At 35.7% G+C, this 11,992-nt stretch overlaps 2 protein-coding genes across 3 annotated transcripts in view; one reads left to right on the top strand and one right to left on the bottom strand.

Moving 5' to 3' along the window:
• The first annotated feature begins 73 nt into the window (after window positions 1–73).
• Window positions 74–8,061, top strand: LOC109536592 (organic cation transporter protein). Of its 2 annotated transcripts, none has more exons than XM_019902877.2 (10): window positions 74–383; window positions 3,829–4,048; window positions 6,278–6,384; window positions 6,439–6,593; window positions 6,645–6,759; window positions 6,817–7,010; window positions 7,058–7,264; window positions 7,316–7,444; window positions 7,567–7,748; window positions 7,799–8,061. In XM_019902877.2, the coding sequence occupies exons 1-10, from the start codon at window positions 214–216 to the stop codon at window positions 7,991–7,993; spliced, it is 1,674 nt and encodes a 557-aa protein (XP_019758436.1). In that variant the 5' UTR covers window positions 74–213; the 3' UTR covers window positions 7,994–8,061. The 2 variants fall into 2 exon arrangements, with proteins under 2 accessions (XP_019758436.1, XP_019758437.1); XM_019902878.2 differs by having other exon boundaries at window positions 76–383; window positions 7,070–7,264.
• Window positions 8,062–10,594: 2,533 nt separating this feature from the next.
• The window catches only part of LOC109536593 (cadherin-23), a 33,532-nt gene continuing 32,134 nt past the window's right edge, over window positions 10,595–11,992 (bottom strand). Inside the window, exons 28-30 of the mRNA XM_019902879.2 lie at window positions 11,257–11,452; window positions 11,051–11,198; window positions 10,595–10,991 (exon numbers count right to left, since the gene is read on the bottom strand). Coding sequence (XP_019758438.2) covers window positions 10,802–10,991; window positions 11,051–11,198; window positions 11,257–11,452 — 534 coding nt within the window. The 3' untranslated portion in view covers window positions 10,595–10,801. The remainder of the gene's footprint in view (window positions 10,992–11,050; window positions 11,199–11,256; window positions 11,453–11,992) is intronic.

The following is an 11,992-nucleotide window of genomic DNA, read 5'->3' as shown; positions in this document are numbered from 1 at the left end:
ATCTAATACTATAATCCATGTGTTTGTTATTTTAAAAGAATGATTGTCTTATCGTGTTAGCCGTAAACGGTACCTATATTGTGTGGTGGGAACCTCTGCCACCTAATATAACATCCGCAACTGGAAATTGGTACCTTCTAGTCCGATTTACGATAATTCGCTGTTCGGTTGGTGCGTCGCTTTACAAAAAAATCAATTAATAAAAGGGCAAAAATGCGAAAAAGGGCTGCAAATGTGGACAACTCATTAGATTCAATTCTGATCCATTTGGGGGATTTTGGCAAATATCAAACTTATGTGTTCAGTTTGGTTTGTGTAGCCGTAGTTATGCATTCGATGGTCCATATAGCTTATGTGTTTACTGCCATGAACTTAGATTACAGGTAAGAATTGCTGAATTATTTTGCCGCTAAAAGATGGTAAAATACGCATTTCACTGGCCATTTAAATAATCATTCAGAGTTGTTTAGCAAAACTGATTTTGCGCTCAAAATATTATTAGCGGATACTAAACAATTCGGAACAATTAATGATCAGTCGCTAATTAATACTAAGAAACGCAATTATTTTGCTTAATTTCGCTTAAATTTTGATATTGGCTCATGGTTTAAGGTCTAGACTTATTTTGTTCGGAAAATTTATTATATGAACGAACTCATAGTCGTACTTTATTTTTAAATAACGGATTTATTAATATTTTGTCTAATTTATCTTTATTATGATTTCTGTTATGTTCTTCTAGAATAGCTTCTTGAAATTTATTAGATGAAATTTTGTTAATTAATTCTTTAATTTCTTATAATTTTATTTTGATATATTTTTTTTTGTCAAAATTGAAATTCGGAAATTCAGAGGGTTGATCATAGAGGGTATTTGATTATATATCAAGGAATATTTTGGATTTATTATTTTAATTGGTTTTGTGGAGCTGTTGAGTAAAAACTCAACAAAAACAGCAACGTTTTAGAAAATTCTAGAAAAGTAATACTAAATTAACGTTTTTTAACTCAATTTTTTTACCTGAAATAACTTTGAAAATCAGGTGAAAAATACGTTTCCTATTTTTGATTATTTTTGTTGGAAGCTTTAGTTACTTACTTATAAATCTTGCCCAATAATTTTCCATATTCAAAAAAAAAACTGTAAAACACTCTAAATGTAGGCTTTCGATGATGTTTTGTTCCACTCGGCGTCTCTCGCAAATTTTCGAGTGCCATCAAGAATTACGATATTTGTTTCCCCATATAAAAAACGTTTTGGACTTTAGATATTTAAGTATTCAAAAATACCGATAAATTTGCTTTTCTCAACAAGTTCTAATCGGTAGAGTGTTTGCGCTTCAGGTGATTCGAAGAGCGATTAGCCCACTTTCCAGAAACTTTCATTACAATTTGCATTCAAAATCCCACCAAAGGATGATAATTGATCGAATTGGCGTAAACCAAGTACTAATTAGCATGCACATAAAAATACCGGGTTTTACATGAATAATCATTTTTACCGTCACTAATTGCAAGATTTAATCAAATAATCGGCAAATTATCATTATTATCCGCGTGTAAATCATACATTTCAAAAATTGAAGCATTAAAATTAATAATTTGGTCGTGATGTTTACACCAGTCACATATAATAATTTAAATTAGTCAAAAATCCGGCTTGCCTGATTGAATTTTGCGAAAGAATCTATTTAAACATTATGTTCCACGGCTAAAGCAATATTTAAAAAACGGGCTGTTTATAAGGAAAAATTAAACGTTTTTGCCAGAACTTGAACAAGATAACAAATACATTTTTTTCTGTATAAAACTAGTGAGTTTTTCGAGCTTGAGGTAGGCCTGGCTAACTCAGTGAATTTTTTGTAGTTGGCACAGTGCTACGCAAATGGCTTGGTGCGCCAACCCAACGCACCGGCGCAGTGACACAGTTCTGTTGCTGGCAAAATGTTGATGACTTTTTACTTGTTTTTAGATTTATTTAAAATTTTATTATTTACTTTTCCAGTTTCAGGCAAGTTGCTCTTTCTTCTAAATGCTCAATTGTCTAAAGTTTCACTGAAAAATGCTGACAATCTTAAGGGATTTTCGGCGAAAAATGATGAAATAAATTTCGAATCCTTCGTCGCGTTGTAAAAACTTTTTAAATCCTTTTCCCGCTTCGAATTTGAAACAAGAATAAAATAATTTTGTAGCAAAAAGCGAACAGAATAAGCGAAAGTTATAACAGATTACTTCGAAATCTAGTCAGCTCCATACCTCTGAAGAAGTTTGTTCGGAAAATGTGGTTTTTCAGTATTAACTGATGATTTTTTTTCCTTCACGTTCTACTCAAAAATGCTCTATTTGTAGAGATTTACATAAAAATACTGACGATATGGAGGTCTTTTGCGCGAAAAATTACAAGATGCATTTATAGCTTTATAAAAAATGTACAAAAACTTTTTTCAGCGTCTAATTCGGGACAAAAACAGAAATAAATTCCTCCCGTTTTTGCCCGAAAACCATTAAAGTTTTCTCCAAAACCGAAAACGACCAGAGAGCAAAAGTGAAAAAAAGTATTTGGAAAATTCGCCGCCTATCGCGAAGTTCCTTTAAATTTTCAGGCCATTCCAGTTTTAACAAAGTTTCTATTAAGCAATTCTTTCTAGGCAAAAATCGCAATATTTTTTAGTTAAAATACTGACACTTCAGGTATCTGTGAAAAATTATAAGATACATTTTATTGGAACACTCGCCTCCTTAACCGCTTATGGATAAAACCCTAATAATAATTTCTGGGGCTTTTTCCAAAAATATTTCCCCAAACTGAAAAAGCGAAAGTTTATAATCATTTATTTGCAAAATCTTGGAAACTGGAGTTTCTTCACTGTTAGGTCAATATTTCTGAACAACACTGTCTCTAAACAGCAAAACCGCGTTTTTCCCAACGTTTTACTGTAAAATACTTGCAAACTGAATCTTTTATGCAAAAAATTAAGAGATTCGATTTTACAAGAAAACTCGTCGACTTTCTTTGGACTTAGTTCTGTTGCTGGAAAAATCTAGATGACTTTTTTAAAGTTGTTTGAACAAAGTAGTAAAACGTTACTCAGAAAAGATGTGAAAAATTATCTTTTTTAGATGTGAAAATTTCAGTCTCGGGTCTCGTAAAGCTTTAATGAATCACTTATAACTCATGAACCGATGAGTTATAACTCGTGACTCAGAGAGCGGCAACAACTCAATAGCGCAACTCAACACAGTGTTACCCGGGCCTAGCTTGAAGCCGCTGCCGAGTGGCTTACATCTACAGGGGGGCGTATCGTTATTAAAGGAAATTTACTTTAAACACCACTGATATCAACACCAATATATTAAGTAGATCGCATTTAAAACAATTAATAGTAATTAAAATTTAAAGCTCTCAAATAGTGGGAAAGTTATTTGAAATTCTGCTGCAACCACTTGGGCATAATTATAAGTCTGACCATGGCGTTGAATGGCTAACTTAAAAAAAATTAATACATTTAAATTATTTATAAAACGTTATGGTATAAAAGCCGATCTTGAAAACTAAGTCAAGATCAGAGGCAGGTTTAAATGCATTAAAACGTGTCGCAGCCATTGAATAAATCTGCATCTCGTTCGACAGTGAAGACGGTTTGCAAAAGGTCACAGAAAATGATAGCACGTACTATTATCCAATTTGGTATGGGCCAAATTAGGCACAATTGATAGTATAAAGCATAAATAAATTAAGTCATCAAATGTAATGGCCACAGTAATATAATGGCTGAGCGGATGGCTAGAGGAAGTTCACTAAATTATAGCTAAATGTTTATTTTTGCAGATGCAAAATTCCCCAGTGCGACCAGGAAGGCCAAGCAGAATATTTGCAGCCTTGGCTTAATCATGCCATTCCATTCATCAATAATCATCCGGACAAATGCTCAAGATATGCTTCTTCGGATCAATTCAATAATTGTTCTTCAGCTGGATTCGATATTCAAGTGCTCGAAAGATGTGGAAGTTTTGTTTATAATGGAACAGAAGAAACCATTTTACAAGAAGTAAGGGTTCTTAAACTTTTAAACAGTTTTTGTGAAACAAAAAACTTTATTCGTGTCGAACTGTTGCTGATTGAAGTACAAAGCTGAACAATTGGCAGGTTTAAGGCGCAACAATTTTATTAGAACGGTTTGGAAAATGAGTAAAAAATTCGCGTTGAAGATGTGATCGCAGCAGAACTCTCTCAGATCAGACTTTTGCTCTATTTTTATGAAACTTTGAGCTCGTGCAGCTTGATAAGTTGTTCAAAAGCCGCCTAAAGATCAAACTCAAATTCAAGCCAGATCCGGATTTATATATGCTTTCCTCTGCTCGCGCCATTAAAGCGGCAAAAAAATTATTTATCTCGCTGGAACGAGCAAACTTTTTTTATATTTTGCAAAGATTTTTCTGAAATCGCCCAATTGGGAAAAGACGATTTTTTAAAAGCAAGCATTCAAATTTGCCCACTAATGGCCAGTGTTCAGCAGATGCAATTTAATAATATTTCATCTACTATGTCGAATAAACTAGAAACAAATGTGGACGTTCCTGGAAAGAGCATGTGTTTTTTTCTAAAAATCCCAATTATTTTAGGAGAATCACAGTTTAGTTTCAGTGGGGACAATTTTTTGAAAATTGGCTTACAAACCTGCCTACTAAAGCCACTGTTTGGTAGACGAAAAAAACGACAAAACAGCGTAGGTACTTCTGATTTGTACCATAAATTTTTTTTCGAAATTGCGCCTTGAATCAAGGCGAATTCTAAAACTACCGTGCAAAACTGCCTTATAATAGAAACTGTAACAGCCGAGTCAAATGAGCTCGAAAGGTAGTTGGCACGTCACTGGAAAGAGCATATTTCTTTCCAAAAATCGCAATTCTGAAGCAAAAATCTCGATATTTTTAAAGTTGACGTAATTTTTTTATTAGTAGCTTGTAAATCTGCCCTCCAAAGACAGAGAAGTCCAATTTCATTTTTTTCCTACCTGGATAAGTTAGCGAGATGACCTATCCCACTGGGAAGCCCACACTTTTCTTTAAATAACAGGACCTTTTGTCACGAAAGCACTTTTCCTTGAACTAAGACGAATTTTTCAAATTATGTTTGAAATTTGCCTGCTAGTCGTCTCTGATCAGCAGGTACAAATTCAAAATATTTTATTTTCAGAGTTAAATGAGGTGAAAAGATATTGACCACAGGAAGGGGATGTTTTTCTCCAAAAAATCAAATTTTTGTGTGAAAATCCCTGTTATTTTTGAGTAGACACAAAGTTTTGAAAATTGGCTTCTAAATTTACCTTCTACTAGCCCTTATTTGGAAAATTTAACTTAACTATTTTTTTGCTTTTAAACTAGAGGAGCTAAGGGGATTCCTATTATCCTATTGAAGAGAGCATACTTTTGACTATATGTTAAGAAGTAGGGCTTTAAAATTATCGTGTTCTTTGAGTTTAAATAAATTGAAAAAATGGGATTACAAACCTGCCTTTCAACCATTTTTGACTACTGCTTGGGGTGAGTCCACTTTAATTAATTTAGATCGAATTTTAAACGCTTTACAAAGACGGTTTGCAAATCTGCCTCCTGGTCATAATTGCCGGCTCAAATTCACACATTTTTAGTTCTTAAACGAAACGAGGTGCAAAGAGTCTATTTATCTCATTGAAAGGAGGACAATTTTCTCTATTCTTTGCAAAGGCTTGGCTTAAAATCGCGCTTTACATTGAGCAAAGGCGAATTTTTACAAGTTACCACACAAAGTGGTGTACTGTTGGTCAGTGCTTAGCATCCGCAATAAAAAATATTTGTTCTCCGGTCCAAACGAACTAGGAAGAGTTCTTCTCTAGAAATCTCATTTTCCTGGGGAGAATCGCAGTTTTGTTTCAGTGGAGACAACTTTTTGAAAATTCGCTTGCAAAGCTGTCTTCTAATATCCACTGTTGAGCACTTTAGCAATTTATCACTAATTTATTTCCCAAGCCATTTCTAATGGATTTGTTCGTTCCGAGCCGTCTGGGCATAACACTGATTTGCAAGTCAAAAAACTTTAAACCTGCCAGTTGTGCCTCTGCTTTAATAATTACCCAAAACTGGTTGTGTAGAAGATTTAACCGTTTTTGGTTTTTACTAAATTTATTTTTCAAGATCCCAATTTACAAACTAACTGATGGATATATTTATCAACAAATTATGTTTGTCGCAGTGGTTTTTCCTAATTATCTAGAAGCCGCATTAACTGATTTTTTTAGTACGGCCTTCAATGTGACAATAATTTATGGAAATTGACTATGGTAGGCACCGTAAACAACATCGGTCAATTCTTTGGCCTGATTATTTCTGGAATTATATCAGACAAGTAATGTGAAGCGAAATGTGGGTGAAATGATTGGTTTATCCGCGGCGTTTTTAGGTACGGAAGAAAATTCCTGCTGGTTTGGGGCATGATTTTGTGTGCAGTTTGTGGTTGCGCCAAAGCCTTTATGCCCACATATGAGTGGTTCTTGACTTTCGAATTTCTGGACGCCGCATTTGGTTCCGGCAGTTACATTTGCGGCTTTGTCCTGGGTAAAACTAGTTGAACTTTGCATTGGTTGAGTGCTATTTTGGGGCTTATAGGAGCTGAACTAGTTGGGCCATCCAAGAGGGTTCTTACAGGGACTCTAATAAGCTCTTGCTACGCAGTGGGTGAAATCCTAGTGGCGCTAATCGCTTGGTTGGTGAAGTCCTGGAAGTAGGTTTCCGACGCCCAGTTGGGCTTTCTCCAAACTAATGTGCATAATGTTTGCAGGTACATTGTTTTAACTTCCTACATTCCGATATTTCTGCTCGTTTCCTACTTGTGGCTGATTCCGGAGTCGGTGAGGTGGAACCTCAGCAATGGCCGGATTGAGGAGGCCAAAAAAACATTGAGAAAAGCAGCAAAAGTGAACGGAAAGAAAATCTCGGAGAAGGAGCTGGAATTTCTGGATGCAGTCGTTCTGAGTAGGGGAAAGCTGGTAAATGGTTACTCCGCGCAAATAGACTTTAAGGTATTTTTGCAGATCAAGCTGAGTCCTCGGAGAGCTTAGGAAAATCAGGCAATTTGGTGTTAGAAGCAGTCAAATCTGGCACTTTAATGCTGAGGCTGGTGGCCTGTTGCGTTTGCTGGATCACTTGCACTTTCCTCTTCTATGGCTTGACTCTAAACTCCGTTTCTCTTGTTGCCGGCAACAATTATCTGGATTTTATTTTGACTGGTAATTACCACTTTTGCACGATTATGCTTAGGGACTAACAATTTTTTACAGCGCTGGTTGAGATTCCAGCCTATTTCGCTTGCAACTTTATAGTGAACAAATATGGACGCAAGAAAACGCTGGTCTATAGTTACTTGCTGACTGGAGCTGCTTGCTTGGCGTTCGTTTTTATTCCACCAGGTGAGCCTCTCAATTTTTTTTTAGTTTAGTTGTTTTTGCCTTTTAAGGAGAATTTCCTCACGTTTCCCACACAAGTTCTTAGTGAAAAGCATCTGCATGAATTAATATTGTGAATAATGCAGCTTCCAGATGGGGGAGCTTATCAGTGTACCTTATTGGTAAATTCGGGGCCACAGCGTCATTCACAATCCTGTACATAATCACCAGTGAAATGTTTCCTACCAACTTGAGGCACTCTTTTATGGGAACATGTTCCACGTTTGGACGCTGCGGTTCCATGATTTCACCGCAAACTCCTCTGCTGGTAATGTCTTCACTTGGATGAAAATTTACATCAAAAGCCACATGTTTCAGGCCCAGTTTTGGGAGCCTTTGCCCTTGGTCAGTTTCGCCGCAATGTCCATCTTAGCTGGACTGTTGACTTTATTATTTCCCGAAACGTTGCACCAGAAATTGCCGGATACGGTCTACGAGGCGGAAATGATTGGAAGGCCAATTCTCCCTGCTGGAGAGCCGGAAAAGCAGCAGCATACTGTGGAGAGGTTTTAGTATTTTTCATTACATAAGACACCACTGTGATATTACCAATAATGAAATAAATGTTTTATTTAGTTGTTTGTTGCTTACGCCCATTTTTTTCCGTTTCTGTGGACGCAGAGCTGCACGCTGCCCACTCAGAATGAGTATGGAAAACACCCTTTTTTACCCCTTTTAGAGAAAATAAATGTTAGAGTGCCTGGTTCTCATTAAGTTTCCAGATACAGGGTGGTTTTCATCAAATTTTCACACTTTTCAAACACGAAATTTTTAAATTAAATAAATTATAATCTGAAAACTGTTGATTTCACAGCTTAAAGTGTAAATGCAAATTTGTAGCTTTGTAAATTGTCTATCTAATGTCGTATTAATATACAGGTACTTCCATTTGAAAAACAAAAGTTATTTTGAGTTAAAAAGTTTTACATTGAAGTCCGCATTGTTAACACCCTGTTCAATAGAATTCTTAACGGATCTGTGGTGATTGGAAAGACGTATTTTTTGTATCTTTAACTGCTTTTTTTGCATGTTTTGAAGCAAAATTTAACTAAAATGGCGATAATCTGTCATCGTCGCAAGTAAGAAAAAAACATTTACGGTGCATATGCAGCGTTTCAAGCTGCATTTCATGAGCTAATAAAAAATGGCTAGTTCTATTAAAAAAAAAAATGGTGTGCGTCACGGGACGCTCGACAGAAGTGATAACTTCATATATTTATATAAACCATAAAATATTGAACTTGTTTAACGCATGATGGGCAATAATAATTAATTTTTTTAATTTTAATATTTTTGTTAGTCTAATAATTTATAAATGCATCAGGAATAGGTAAAATTTAATTTTCTTTTGAATGTAAAATATCTTTTTTATTTGCAACATTTAACATTCTTTAACGAGATGTTGCACATATTGCTCTTCTTGGGTTTTTGTAAACTCTTCTTCTTGAGTTTCTATATTTTTTAGTCGTAATTTCTTATTTGCTTTGTATAATCTTTGACGTTCAGCGCTAGTTCGTGGTTGATAAAAGTTACTTTGAGTTGATCTATTACTGACTGCTCCTTTTCTAGCACGAAATCGTTTTTGGCGTTCAGCATTACTTAATACTTTTCGCATTGTAGCATGTTTTTGTGACTGCTCTTGTGTATGTTGCTCATGAACGTCTGATACAACTTGTATCTGAATAGGACTAAAAAATAAATTAATTTGTTTGACATATTTTCTAAATATAAGCTGAAGAGAGATTCGTATCGTCTTAACATCAAGAATGCGTTGCGTGATAGAAAATAAGAAGACGGAACCCATGTTTTTTTAAATAACCGAGGTAAACTCAAATATTTTTCAATTAAATTCAAAACGTATTTATTATATATTATTACAAAACTGTAATGATGTTTATCATTTTATGTTAAATATGAAATATTACAAAACAGATATATAAATTTTGATAATTTGTTGTTACAAAATAAAATAACAAATAATAGAACATATTATTGCATTAAAAGATATTAATAATAGTTGTGACACTCTATTTGGACTTAATCTTGAGCGTTTTTCATAAATTCACCCTAGCTTCTTTAGAAAATATCCGCTCAACATCTGGTTTCACAATTATGTCCGATGAAAATCACTAAACAAGTAGGTAGTAATATTTTACCGAATCGTGCAATACAATGCAATTGGACATCATCTGGGCAGCATCTGGACTACAGACGGAGAGTAAGACATAGGGAATCGGTACCGGGATTCTATCGATGCGATTTAATTTATTTTAATCTTTCCTTGATACGAATTAGCGTCCACAATCAATCAGGCGATTTAAAATAGGTCCAACAGTTTTTCAAAAACTTTATTGTAGTGGATCTTAGGCACAATTTTGTTGCACAACATCGATTGTTAGTTCTTAAAACAATATTTAACAGTACACGGCAATGTGCAATCTCATTTGCAATGATAAATACCCGGTCGTTTGAACATGATTTTCAAAAGTTTGTAATACATTTTTCTGCAAATTGATGGAGGATCCGCATTTTTGTGCACTTAAACTGCTTTAGTGTGTATAATTGTGTGTGTACTTTAATTGAAAATTTAAAAGATGGCGAAACTCGAATAGGCATTTAGTACATGAGCACCCTTAACCTAGTATTTGCAGTATCTGCAGCTTCTCCCTTGATAATTTGTTTTCATTGTTATCAGCGTTATAAAATAAACTGCACCGAACACAATAATGAGTGTGATACTCAATAATTGATAAATCAAAATCACTGTCAGGTTAATAACGCAATGTGTATTTGAAAAGTTTATCAGATCTACAGATGCACCCGGACTAACAAAAAAGTGCATATGTGCGTCCCAAGCCTCAGGCCTCAGGCGCGAAGAGGCCGGAGTGGGAACCGCCGTTACCGAGAAAAATCTGTTCACCCTCCCATAAAAAGTTATCACTTCAAAAATTCACTTTGATCTTGCCTGGCTTTTCTGAGACACTCTGTAACATATAAAATATTTTTAAAATGTGCGCACTTTGTGCGTCAACAACGTTTATATAAAACTATTTTTCGAAAGAATGGACTCTCTCGCACTAAAAACCACCCTGTAATATAATAAAACAACGCACAAAAAATCACACTTTTAATTACATCCAATCATAAATCTTCGCTTTTTATACAGTTAAAACGAATTTCTATAAAGCGTCGATGTTGGGCGAAAGTTGACCGACTAAGGCCTCATGGGACGACACTCAAAATTTCCTTCTTCCGGAACTTCTTCCACGATGTAAACTAGTGGCTGAATGCTGTCTAGTCCAAGTTTCCACAGACGAACGATCATAATTCGGTGGTTTCAAGTTTGCGTGGCTGTGGAACGGGCATGGGCAAAGTGTGATAAATGTTTGGCTTTGCCAGTAGATCCGAAGTTAAATTCTCGCAACTGTTTGACGGCACGTGTTCGATGGATTCTGTTGCCTCGCCGTCGCAAATCACGTTTTCATCCAGTGAATCCGGGTCCGAAGTGTTGCTGAAACATTGTAGAAGGATTTAATGCAAAATCAAGCTACTGTTTCAAAAAAATCATACCTCAGGTCATCAGGGCCTTTGTACCATTCATTCTCATAAGCCTTTAGCCAGATGGGGTTGCTGCCTTCCATGCTATGCTTGTTCGTGTTGGGAACTCGGCCCCCGAGCATGCTTAAGCCCCTGCCATCAATGTCCGAATCCGCTCGAACTGCAAAAGCTTTTCACTCATTTCTCTAAAGTCAGGGATTTTCAGCTGCAATTATTACCATAAGCTGTAGCTGTGGCAGCTTTCAGTTTTCGCTGGTATGCGTGGCGTTGAGTAATAAACAAGGCCAAAATAAGCAGCAGGAGCAGAAACAGGAACAAAGAGGTTGCTGTTAGCCAAAACGTTGTTCCCGCGGTTTGGAGCTTCGCCTTCAGAGCCAAACTCCCGGCAGGTTGCGTGTCCAGAACGTTGAAATCCTGCACAAAAATGTTCAGCTAATGTCACCAAAGAAGTGAAAATTGTAATTAAGTACGTGTTGCAAGTGAAAAACCAGGCTCATATGGAAATACATGAGGGTTTTCGTCTTCACTTGACAAAACCCTGGATGGGTTGAGAACTCTGATAAACCAATAAGAATACACACGGAAACTTGTAAGAATCTCTATCAACCACATGAGCAGTCGTTCACAAAAACATTAAACTAAATAGCAGAAACAAGCTTTAAGCAATAAAAATTCCAAGGTTTTCGACTTGGAAACTAAAAATTCCATTGGTGTGTGTTTTCTTTTTGCAGAATCTAATATTTTGCGTCTGTTGAAGTCTGGAATGGTGGCAAAATAAGTTTAGAAGAATACAAAAACTTTACATCTCATAGTAAACATGGGCTTCTTATGCGATTTTAACTAAAAACACAGCATTTGAACCCTTAAGTATTAGCTAAAGAAAAGCTAGAATTTTTCAAAGAAAGCGAACATGTGAATGGGAACTTTCATGTTGAGACTGGTGTCCTCGTACTT

Source organism: Dendroctonus ponderosae, unplaced genomic scaffold (assembly GCF_020466585.1).
Source record: "Dendroctonus ponderosae isolate FM_Combo_2020 unplaced genomic scaffold, Dpon_F_20191213v2 Dpon_F_20191213_1, whole genome shotgun sequence".
In the NCBI taxonomy this organism is placed as follows: domain Eukaryota; kingdom Metazoa; phylum Arthropoda; class Insecta; order Coleoptera; family Curculionidae; genus Dendroctonus; species Dendroctonus ponderosae.
Note: the sequence above shows the minus strand (reverse complement) of the source record. Positions and strands in the feature narration are given on the sequence as shown.

Coding starts and splice junctions, on each gene's coding strand:
- LOC109536592 (XM_019902877.2), top strand. CDS start 214: ATGCGAAAAAGGGCTGCAAATGTGGACAACTCATTAGATTCAATTCTG. Junction 6,760..6,816: donor TGGTTGGTGAAGTCCTGGAA/GTAGGTTTCCGA, acceptor TAATGTTTGCAG/GTACATTGTTTTAACTTCCT. Junction 7,445..7,566: donor GTTCGTTTTTATTCCACCAG/GTGAGCCTCTCA, acceptor TGAATAATGCAG/CTTCCAGATGGGGGAGCTTA.